The sequence below is a fragment of the Neovison vison genome, chromosome 1 (genome assembly GCF_020171115.1).
Source record: "Neovison vison isolate M4711 chromosome 1, ASM_NN_V1, whole genome shotgun sequence".
NCBI classification, from domain to species: Eukaryota; Metazoa; Chordata; class Mammalia; order Carnivora; family Mustelidae; genus Neogale; species Neogale vison.
In genome coordinates, this window is record NC_058091.1 from 107,419,715 (window position 1) to 107,432,800 (window position 13,086).

The 13,086-nt window shown below is 33.1% G+C and overlaps 1 protein-coding gene across 1 annotated transcript in view; it reads right to left on the minus strand.

Annotated features, from left to right (window-relative positions):
* The window catches only part of EYS (eyes shut homolog), a 1,652,430-nt gene that overhangs the window by 1,478,243 nt on the left and 161,101 nt on the right, over positions 1–13,086 (minus strand). The window contains 1 exon segment of the mRNA XM_044253753.1: positions 2,256–2,516. Within this exon segment, the coding sequence (XP_044109688.1) occupies positions 2,256–2,516 (261 nt within the window).

Here is a 13,086-nt window from a genome sequence, read left to right on the forward strand (position 1 = left end):
CATTTCTCTGAGTGTGGTTCATGATCCAGCATCATCAGCATCACCCAGACCTACTGAGCCCCAGAATTGCTGAATGAGAAACATCTGAGATAGGGCTGACACTCTGAGGTTTAACATCCAGGCGATTCTCATGAGCATTCAAGTTTATGATCTCCTGGGCCAAATATACAGGGACAACTTTTAACCTAGAAGTTTGCATATAAGGCTGAAACTCCCCCAAAAGGTGATGGGATAAAGAAAGAAGTGATTATACTTAAGAAAAGTATGGTAATATTACCTTATAAATTTCTATAGGAAACACATGAGTTCATAGATGGAGGTGGTGAAGCTAGATTAAGGCGGATAAAAGAGGGGGGGTAGAAACCAGATGGAAGAGGAGAAAAGGAAAGGAGAAATAAAAAAATAAAGGGAAAAAAAATAAAAGGAAAGAAACTAGGTAGAAGAGGAGAGACTAGATAGAGGAAAATTCCAGATGAAGGGAGAGAGAATGGACATGTGGAGAAGCCAGACAGAGGGAGAGAAAGAGGTGGAAGAGAAAAGGGGCACTGATTTTAAATTGCTGCCCAAATATTCTGCTTTCAGTGGGATTAACTGTGCAACTTTGGGAAAGTTAAGACTAATCAGTTTCTTCACATTTCACTGCATGAAGACTTTAAAGGTAGACTGAATATTTAGATATGAGGAAACCCACAGAGTTCTTTGCAATTCAGTAGAAACAGAGAGACTTCATAGGAGATATAGGCCTTCTTAATACAGGCTTGTAAATCTTAAATTGGGTTTAATTTTTTATCCCCAACTGAAGAGTGAGTCATACCGATTTTCTACAATATGTCATTGAGTGCTACATGTGGTTTAACTATATAGTGTGTGTATGTGTGTGTATATATACACATAAATACAAATTTAATGATCATATAATTTATAGCCAATATACATCTTGATATATAAAATGACAGGGTGCTCAGTGATTATTTGTGCACATATACATATGTACATATGCACACAGACTATACAAATATCAAAGGACATTTTCTCTTAGTAATGGTATTAAGAGGAGTTAAATTCTATTCTTTATTCCATTTTATGCACACTTAATGCTTAATATATTTTCACTAAATTTTGGATGATATCCTGTTTATAAAACAGGTGTATGTATGTATTTGTTTTTCCCTAAGGCAGATACCTATGTTTCAACAACACTAGCACCTTTTATGCTATTTTATTTTTACTAAGAACATGTCTGAAATGTGAAATGTGAAGTAATGGGACAAACTTTTTAGCAAGCTTACCAAAATTCGTACACTCAAATATATTTTCATTTAAAAAAAAAAGAACAAAAACAAGAACTAATCTAGATAGCCATACATTTATTCCAATAATATTGCCATTCTATTCTTGAAACTTACCTTTTTCAATTGCTTCTAAAACCTTCAGGATATTACTTTAAATACTAAATAGATAAAAATATTTTTCATTTTAAGATGGAAATGCAAATAATGTTTAGATTTGGGTCTGCTTAATAAAAGGGGATATCAAGTTGCACAGAACTTTTTTTTTATTATTTTACATAAAGTTAGGTGTGATTTAAAAGTGACAATATTATTTTATTCTGTGTGGCCTCCATACTGCTTTTTATAAAGCAATTAAAATAGTTCTGAAATGATTATTAATAATCATTTCAGTGTAAGAACAAGCATAAAATCTCAAACAACATAAATGTGAATGCTTAATTTGTGATATTTTTAAATCAAAGGATGCCTTTTACTACACAGCAACTGTGAGTATCATCTTCTGTGACTTTACAGAGGATATAATATGTTTGTGGTTTTATGGAATTTTTTTAATCTTACTAATGGAGCATTAAACTGACCTGGAAAATACAGAATTAAGTTTTAGTTTTAATCTAAGCACTCAGTGTGCCTGGCAGCCAAAGAGGAGGTTAAAGGGCAATATCATAGCTGTTTAGGTGAAATTATTGAGAGGTTAAGGCTGCCTCTTCTTCTCCTCAGAACTTTGACATATATATCACAGTCTCTACAGTTCAGCCTGGCCTTTTTAGCCTCATTTGCATGAGCCAAGGCTGTATAGTCAGCAATGTAACTGCCCAAAGAACCAATCCTATTAGTCCAAGTGAAGATATTTCTTCTTTGCTAAATGAGAAAGCAGGCTACAATACCAATCATTAGATACATTTGAAAAACATTAAATACATGTATTAACATTAGCCCCTAGAGAATTTGATTTCTCAGAAATACTTGCCTGTAAATCCTGGGATACATTTGCAGTAGAAATAGCCACTTAAATGTATACCGGTTGCTTCATTTTTGCAGGGCACAGATTTACAATCTTCAGTTTCTATTTCACAGATGTTTCTTTCAGATCTTTGCGGACAGCTACAGTTGCAGTTGTGCAAATGGACCAAGCAGAAGCCATGCACTGATGTATTCTGGTTTCCTAAGCAATCTTCAACACTGAGGTTATAGAATCCGTCCATGTAAACAAGAGAACAGCTGCATCTGCAACATGCAAAAACAAAAAATCCAATTAGTTGTAAAATTTAAATATATATTCATTTAAATACATAGGATAGCAATACAATAAATATGGTTGTGGGCACACTTTTAAAATATTCTTAGAGAAAATGTTGGTTCTTGGCAAAACTTAATATTGCTTATTGTACAGAGTGAGTAAAAAGAACTTTAGCAAAAGACAGACCTAGACCCAAACACAGGTTCTGCCACTAATTTCTATGTAACCTAGGATAGCGTCATTAACCCTCCTGAGGCTAAATGACAAGGTTAACATTTGTCAGAATTTCTGTGAAAATCTGCAGTGTGAGAGCCCGACAATTAGCTTTCTGATTGCAAGGTGAATGCTCAACATAAAGTTTTGAGTGTCAGGCATTCATTTCAAAGATACTTATCCTGAATAAACACACTGCCAGCTACACAAATAGATGAAGAGCCAGCCTGACCCACCTGAAGTTCCCCTTTTTCCAAAACCTTGGTTGACCTAGATAACCGACCTTATGTGTGACCTTCTTTTCCCTTTCCGCTCTTTAACTTCCGTTGGCTGGCGTGTTTTAAAATTTTACTTATTTATTTGACAGACAGAGATCACAGGTAGGCAGAGAGGCAGGCAGAGAGAGGGAGGGGGAAGCAGGCTCCCCGCTGAGCAGAGAGCCTGATGCAGGACATGATCTCAGCATCCTGGGATCATGACCTCAGCAGAAGGCAGTGGCCTTAACCCACTGAGCCACCCAGGCGCCCCAGCTGGCGTGTTTTAAATTCACCAACAGAGTGAATCCAAGAAACCCTAGGCATCACACACCCCCCATCTCAATAAAGCCACAACTCTAGGTCTGCTCTCTTTTTACCTGATATTTAACCTGTGTGGCCTGCCCTGTCAGCGGCAGCCCGAGGTTAAAAGCGAAAAAACAAACAAAAAACAAAAGAAAAGCCCTTGCTCTTTCACTGAGGTGCACCTTGCAATCCTGAGAAAGAAAACAAAACAAAACACAGGAGACAGTTCTGCAACACTGGCTTGAGTAAATGCCTGTGTAGGGTCTCCAGAAGTTAGCACCGACCCTAGCGAGTGCCCCAGAATTCCCCGCAGGTAGGTGAGTGTCCCAGGCATTGGCAGCCTACAAGTGAGTGACGAGCGCCCCAGGCATTCCTAATCAATAGCATTACTATCGATAGCCTGAGAGACGCACAAAACAAATTTGAAATATTTAACCTCATGCCTAAGAGAAATGGGGTTTTAATTAATAACAGTTTCCATTGAAAGTATCCATTCATTCATTTGTACATTCATTCCTTAGAACAGATCTTTGCGTTTTCTATATGACTGGCCTTGACCTAAAAATACCGAACAAACATTCTTGGGTCTTCTTTATAGATTAGGCACCACCTTTGGTAAAGTGGATTATGAGATGCTATCTTATTACAATTATACACCATATAATATGCACATATTATTCCTTTGAATATTGTATATACATGCACATAAAGCATCAGAAAAAGAACATGTGAGGTAAGAAAGAAACCTAAATCAAAGATAATCTTTGGTCTAAAGTATAGTGCTGTAATTTTGAAGTATCCTTCGCCAACTATTCAAAGGACACTTAAGATAATCATATAAACATGTCATGAGTGGAGAAGAGCAATGTCAAATTACTTTGCTTGTTATTATTAGTGAAAATTAACCTACTGAACCTAAGTCATTACACTCATAAATTTATATGATGGTAGGTATTTGGAGCCAGCAAGAATGTTAAGGGTCAATTAGTTCAAACCTTTCTTCTTGTAGTTGTGAGAAACTTAGCCATTTAATGCAATTTGCCAAGGATCACTGAGATTGTTAATGGCAGTCAGGATAGTTGATGCTTTGATATATTCAAAGCACTGGCCTTGGAATGGGAACCTTGGTTCTAATTCTTCTCTAACTTATTTAGAAGTTTTTGTGCCCTAGTTTTCTCATCTGTAAAATTATCAGTACTACATCTATTCCACAGAAGAGGATTAAGAGTGTTCATTACTGGGTAAGGCTGATACCAACCATATCATATGTGTATATTTTAACTTGAAATAAAGTTATTGAACACAGGCATGGCAGCGATAAATGGAGAATGATTATAGTAGTTTCTTTTTAGAAATTCAAGTAGGATGATATGATTTTCCAATATGGTTAAAAAATTCTAATACACTTCTGAATAAAACATAACATGTCCTTGATCAACATGAAAGCTTCATTCCTGGAAAATTCAATAATTATTAAAATTTTATAAAAATATTTTGTGTCATTGTGTAAAATGAAGTTAAGATATTGGCTCAGATAGTTATAAAAAGGTTTTATATCCACATTAATGTATGCTGGGACTTTTGGAAAATGTGCAAACCGTGGAACACTTTTTGTTGTTCATGGAATCATTCTGTGCATTGAAAGATTTACAACATTCATTGTCCATCACTTACCTTCTAAATGTTAGCTGTTTCAACCAGTTATACTGAATATTAGAATGTCCCTAGAGAGGCACCTAGGTGGCTCAGTAGGTTAAGCTTCTGCCTTAGGTCATGGTCTCAGGGTCCTGGGATCAAGCCCTGCATTGGGCTCTCTGCTCTGCAGGGAGCCTGCTTCCCCCGCACCTCCTGCCCCTCTGCCTACTTGTGATCTCTGTCTGGCAAATAAATAAATTAAATCTTAAAAAAAAAAGAATGATCCTCGAATCCAAAATGTCCCCAGAATATAAGACCATCTCTTTGAAAAATTATTGACCTAAATAAATTTCTCCAGTTTACTAAAGCATGCAACCAATCAAATCATGTACAAGTTTGTGGAGCATTTTGTCATCTCAATTAATAATATGCATGTAATTGCTGGTATACATGCATATATGGATACCTAGTGCTAAGATAAATTGCTATTAAATTGAAAGCTTTTCAGTGACAAATACATCAATTTTGTTAGAAAAGAAAGTCAAGAAAAGTATAGGGTTCCACATATATTATTTATAATATTAAAAGGTTCTTATAATTTCATAGAACTTTTACTCTGAGAAAATAAATTGGACTAAAAGACTTCATGACTACATTACTAACTTTATTACTAAATAAGCCAGCTTTATTATTAGTCAGTTTGAATCATACTTAAGTTTGAGACAAGATTGAAAGAATAAAGCAAAACATGTCAGTTGAAAACATTATCTCATATATAAATATTGTGATTTAAATTTTTTCATCATTTAGTATTTTAATGGAAAAATATTCTAGGTAGAGATTAAATTAAGGATATCACTATATCTATTTACCCTAAATCCTAGGATTATGATCCATATGGCTGATATACAGTGGATGCTCCATTAATATTGTTTGATTATATAATCATCACATGTATTTTAAAATTGAATTATGTTCAAGAGAAAGGTCATCTTAAAAGTTCTGAATAAACAGCTTCATGAAATTCCAAGTCTTAGGAGATAATTTGAAAAGTAATACCAAAAGGTTAGACCTATAAAAAGCTATTTAGATATAATGAAGTAAAATAAAAAATCTGGTCCAGATAGCACAAAATCATATAACATGTATACATTTTTTATTGTTTGACATATAAAAGTAAAGCATGAAAAGTCATAGAGCCTGAAGCTATAATATAGTCAAACTTTGACTTTATACCATAACATGTGCATTGGTTTGCACCCAAAAGAAAAAAAAATATATATATGGGAGATAATTATGTATACATTAGCTAAGTTTCAACCCAAACTATAATTGAAACTAATTATACAAAAGTACTTCCTTTTTTTTTTTTTTTAAAGTACTTCCTCTAATGAATTTATTATAATTAACTTTTGGCATGGAAATGGAAATTACAATGGTATCTACTTTAGAACTGCTTAAACAAATTAATGACCTCTATATCATTTTACTATAAAGCTTAAAGAAACAAGGTTATCTCATTTTCCAGGGGACAATAAAAAGGGAAAAAAAGGGGCGGCTGGGTGGCTCAGTGGGTTAAAGCCTCTGCCTTCCGCTTAGGTCGTGGTCCCAGGGTCCTGGGATCAAGCCCCACATCGGGCTCTCTGCTCAGCGGGGAGCCTGCTTCCTCCTCTCTCTGTCTCTGACTGCCTCTCTGCCTACTTGTCTGTCAAATAAGTAAATAAAATATTTAAAAAAAAGGAAAAAAATATATATACATATATATGCATGTAAGTGCAATCGACAAAAGAATCCAGTCATTAAAGAAATGTTGTTTAGTAGCAGCAAGACTAACCAAAACAAAAACATATACACATACATGGGGACATACAAGAAACCATACTGATAGCAGTTCACGTTCCTTTTTTGTTTCTCTCCCCCGCCTACCCCCACCGAAAGTAAAATGTAACAAAACTTTTGCATGGGACTCAGGAAAGTTTGCATAACACACCCAAAATTAAAACTAGAGGCACCTGGGTCAGCTCAGCATCTGACTCATGGGTTTTGCTCAGGTCATGGCCTCATGGTTCCTAAGACCTAGCCCCGTGTAGGCTCCAGGTTCAGGGGGAGGCCTCTTGAAGAGTCTCTCCTTCTGCTCCTCCCCGTTCTCATGTGTGCATGCATGTGTGTGTGCATGTGCTCTCTCTCTAAAATAAATAAATCTCAAAATAAACACAAAACAACACATTCAATTTCTTAATTAAAAAGTCATCAATATCATGGCAAAAATGAAATAGTCTTAGAAATTAATAATTATCAGACTTCCTGGTTAATAGGTAATTTAAGAAAGCCATAATCAAAATGTATTTCTGTGACAAATTCACATAAAGCTGTATATATTATATAAGCCTCCTGGCTCTACAGAAATAGGTTTTGTAGCTATACTTGATTTTATCATGGACTTCGAGATTTTACACTTTAAAATAGAACTTTTGCTTATAACTGAAAAATAGAGTCTTGGTTATATTTAGCATCTCATGGAAAATGTGAATTTTTAAAAAATAGCTCATAAAAGAAACAGGTTTATTTTAAATTTCCCAGAAAGAAAGCCAGAAAATTCATTGCTATAACACAAACTACTTGTATGTTTAGAAAGTGGAAATAATAATTAATTTAGTAATATAAAAAGATATTTGCTTTCTACATGATATAGAGTAACCACAAAATGTGTTCTGAGGAGACCATTAATTTATTTATGGATACCTGGGCTCAGGTATCAGATATCATTTTCACATTTTGCTCAATGTTTTCCAATTAGGGAATACTCAAATGTTTAATAAATATATGAATAAACAGATTTCATTTTGATATGATATTTCTGATTAGTACGGATTGGTGACTTGGTCATAAACTTAAGCTTCATAAATGGTTTGGTGTGAAGATGTGAACACTTCACAGTCTGGGCCTGGTGTTGCAAAGTTAATACCCCATAATTATAAAAACTATACCAAGTCCAGAGGCAAAATGACTAGTGAAATTTTTTTCCTCCCCTTAAAGGTTTTCCAAATTCCCCCCAAAAATGTTTTTGCACATTTTAGGTCAAAAATGTGGTGACACTCAAACCTGTGTAAAATACTTCATTTCCATTATGCCCCGTAAGCTGCATTCAATAGAAAAATATTTATGATTAGCAACTATCAGTTAACATTATTATCTGTTAGGGTCTTTCATCATAAAGTAGTTCTTTAATTTAATATTATTACAGTACTATCATTGCTACAGTGCTATCATTGTTTTACTTTAAAAGTTGTATCTTGGGCACCTGGGTGGCTCAGTGGGTAAAAGCCTCTGCCTTCACCTCAGGTCATGATCCCAGAGTGCTGGGATCAAGCCCTGCACCGGGCTCTCCGCTTTCAGCAGGGAGCCTGCTTCTCCTCCTCTCTCTGACTACTTGTGATCTCTGTCTCGAAAATAAATAAATAAAATCTTTTAAAAAATAGAAAATAAATAAAAGTTGTATCTTGTGAGTTTCATTTTAAAAGTTTTCCATCCCAAAACTGCAAAAATATCTTCCTACATTTCTTTCAGTTGCATGGCAATTTTGCTTTTTAATTTATTTCTGAACATATTCAGAGTTTGCTTCTACATAAAGTGTAAGACTGCAGTCAGTTTTATTTACCATCTCATAGTTAACCATTTCCCCAATCCCTTCTACTAAAGAATCTGGTCAGTATATTCCCATTAAATTATGGGCAAATTTCCTTGTATATCAAGATCCTATTTGTACGTGTATTGTTCTCAGAGCCCTCTGTTGGTCCACTGATTGTTTTTACAGTGACACTATACGGATTTTATAGTTATCATAGCAGGTGTTACATGAAGTTCCACCCGATAACGTCCTTTTCAAAGAAGAGTCAGCTGTTTATAAAATATTATTATTTTGTATAGTTCTTGGAACTTGATTAGTTTCTAAAATAATAAGCAATATTATTGGTATAACATTCAATGTGTTAATTAACTTGATAAATTGGTATCTTGGCCAGATTAAGGTATACTACCTAAATCCATGGTTACATTTTAATGTGTTCGGAACATCTATTATTTTCTCTTTTTAATTAATTAATTGTGCAATAAACTTTGTTCTACAGAGAATATGAGCATCTTTTGCAAGTTACTTCTAAGATTTTGCATATCTTGCTATTATAGTAGGTGATATATTACATAAAAATGTCTGTATTTTGTGACTGGTATAGACACGGTTAATTTTATATAAAGAACTTTAGTTGTAAACTCTGCTAAGCTCTATTTTAGTACTGAAACAATGTCAAAAGCCATAACAATACTGATCATTTTTATAATTACAAAATTGTATGAATATCACGGAAGTTAAGCATAAACAAAGAAACACAGAAAAAATAAAGTTATATTACAGAACAAAAATATTTTTAATAAAAAACTTCTGAAAATTATTTTTTCATTACATAAATATTTATTTAGTTCTACTGTGTGTGTCATTTGTGACTGACTTCTTTCCCATAGCATAAAGTTTTCAAGGTGAATCCATATGTAGCCAGGTATTAGTAATCCATACTTTCTTATTGCCAAATAATATTCCATGTATAAATATAACACATTTTATTTATCAGTTGATAAACTTTTTCAAAGCACCTGTATGTACATTCCTCCAGCAGTATATGAGGGCTCCAATTTCTCCAAATCCTCACCAACACCAGTACTTTTTATTAATCTTTCTTTTTAATCGTATTGACAATAGAAGATGTAAACTGTTATGTTTTTTCATTTACATTTCCAGTCTTCTTTCATCATTAAACATAATGTAATTATGTTGCTCCTGCTGTTTCTGATTCTTCCTCTTTCTTTTCTTCTCCTCCTTCTTCTCCAGAATTCTTTATCAGGTTGAAGAACCTCCACTTTATTCTTCATTATTTTAGTGTTTTTATCATGAAAGTTTATTAGATTCTGTAAAATGTATCCCCAACACTTCAACTATTGGAATTATGTGTTTTCCTTTTTTTCCTGTTATTCTATTGACATAGTATATTTACATTAATTAATTTAAGGATGTTAAAACATCCTTGCTAAAACATCCTTGTTAAAATTCCGTGTTAAAACATGAAAACCTTGTATTCCTATGATAAATTCCCCATGGCCATGATGCATAATTTTTTTGTATGTTACTGCATTTGTTGTGCTGTGACTATATTGAGGGATTTTGTGTTCAGATTAATAAGACATATTGGTCTGTAGTTTTCTTTTCTTGTGATGTCTTTGGTTTTGTTATCATTGTAACATTGGTCTAATAGAATAGGTTTAAAAATGTGTCCTCATTTAGTTTTGGATGAGTTTGTGAATAATTTCTATTAATTCTGTTTCATTGTTTGCTAGCATTCCCCAGTGAAACCATTTAGGCCTGAATATTTCTTAGTGTGATTTTTTTTTATTTGTTTGTTGAATCACTAACTTAATCTTTTTGCTTAAAATAAATATATTCAGATTTTCTATTTTTTTTTTGAGTCAATTCTAGTAGTTTGTATTTCTCTGGGAATGTCCCCATTTCATCACAGCTACCTACATTTTAGATATACTGCTGTTCATAGTTTTTTCTTATAATCTTTTTTCTTTCTGTAATTTATGTTTTACCTCTCTTGCTTTTAGTAATTTGAGTCTTCTCTCTGTTTTTCTTAGCATAGGTAAGTCCTATTCATTTTCTTAATCATTTCAAAAACAGACTTTTGGTTTGTTGATATTCTATATTTGCTTATACCCTATTTAATTAATTTCACTCTACAGTTTACGATTTTTCTCCTTTGGCTTGCTTTAGATTTAACTTTTTTCCTTTTCCATTATGTTAGGGTAGAAGTTTAGGATATTGATTAAGATCTTCTTTATTTTTAACATAGGCATTTACAGCTATAATTTTAATTTTAAATGCTGAATTGCCTATATCCCATGACTTTTGGTATTCCATATCTTTATTTTAATTAATCTCAAATGATTTTTTTAATGTCCCCTGTACTTTCTTTTTGATTCACTGATTTGTGTGGAGTGTGTTATTTAGTTTTCATATGTTTGTAAATTACTGAATTGCTTGTTGGTTTTGATTCCTAATTTCAATCAATTGTGGTTAGAAAATATATCTTTTCTATTACTGTAATCCTCTTAAATATATTGCAGCTTATATTAACATATGACCTATCTTTGAAAATGTTCAATATGCTTTAGAGAAGAATGCCAGTCTGCTACCGTTGAGTGGAACATTCTATAGATATCTGCCAGTTTTATCAGATTTATAGTGTTCTTCAAATTATTTTATATTTTTGTTCATCTACCAAATATTATATCCACTACAGAAAGTGGAGTGTTGGAGTTTCAAACTGGTATTGTTGAATTGGCCATTTTTTTTCTTTAATTCTGTCAGTTTTATTTCATATATTTTGAGTCTCTGTTGTTAAGTGCATATATGTTTATAATTGCTTTATCTTCTCATGATTCCTTTGTCATTTTAAAATGTTGTTTCTTTTTTTTTCAATTAACCACTTTTTCTTTTAAAGTCTATCTTGTTCTAGCACTTTGAGAAATACCATTGGCATTTTGATTTGGGATGACATTGAAAGCACAGATTGCTCTGGTCAGCATAGACATTTTAACAACGTTTATTCTTCTGATCCATGAACATGAAATGTTTTTCCACCCTTTTGTGTCTTCTTCAATTTTTTTCATGAGTGTTTTGTAGTTCTTAGAGTATAGATCCTTTATCTCTTTGGTTAGGTTTATTCTTACCAATGGTTTTTGATGCCATGACTAACATAACATAAGAAAATTAAAAACAAAAATTAAAAACAAAACCGAGAAAGTCCATTTTTTCTGACATTAGTAGAGATACTCTAGCTTTCTATGCTTGCTGATTGAATGGTATGTCTTTTTCTAACCTTTTACTTTCAACCTATTTGTACATATAAGTGCATAGTGTGTGTTCTATAGATGGTATATACTGTCTATATTCAGAAATTATCTAACTTGAAAATCTTTGCCTTGGATTGGGTTTTTAACCCATTTTATTTTAATGTTATTTTTAACATAGTTGGATTTATGCTTATCATTCTCATTTATGTTAGCCTCATTTTTATGTTATTCTCATTTTTATTATGTTTTTTATCTCTATTCTGATAATACTTATCTCTCTTTTTTTAAGATTTTATTTATTTATTTGACAGAGAGAGATCACAAGTAGACAGAGAGGCAGGCAGAGAGAGAGAGGGAAGCAAGCTCCCTGCTGAGCAGAGAGCCTGATGTGGGGCTCAGTCCCAGGTCCTGGGATCATGACCTGAGTCAAAGGCAGCGGCTTAACACACTGAGCCACCCAGGTGCCTGATACTACTTAACTCTTAAGTAAATATTTTGTAGGGCAAATTTTTAGTATTTATAATGCTGTTTTTACTACATTAGCTGAGTTATTTTCTTAATTGTTGCTCTGAAGGTTACCGTACACAAATAACATATCAGATCTACCACAGATTTAATCTATCACAGATACTAATTTAATTCTAGTGTGATATATAAAAATTATTATTGTAGGTCTTTCTCTATTCCCTATTTTTGTGCTAATGTTGTTATACATAACAAAATATACATTATATAAATAATATATAATAACTATATATGCATATGTTTGAGATATAAATGCCAATCATTTTAAAGAAAATATTTGCATTAATTACTATAAAATAGTTCAGGAGGCTAAAAGAAAAGACAGAAGAAATGACTAGTATTTGCAAGGACATGAAGAAAAAAGAATCCTCATGTACTGTTTGGTAAAGCCACCATGGAAAACAGTATGGAGGTTATAAAATACACACACACACCAGAATATTACTCAACCATAAAAAAGAATGAATCTTGCCATTTGCATAAACATGGAAAGACCTAGAGTGTACAATGCCAAGAGAAATTAGTCAGTCAGAGAAAGACAATTACTATATGATTTCACATGTGGAATTTAAGAAACAAATAAAACAAAATTAGAAAGCAACAAAAAACAACAAAAAAACCCCAAACTCTTAAATACAGAGAACAAACTGGTGGTTGCCAGAGGGGAGGTGGGTGAGGGATAGTTTAAATCCATAAAGGGAATTAAGAGTACATCTGCTTT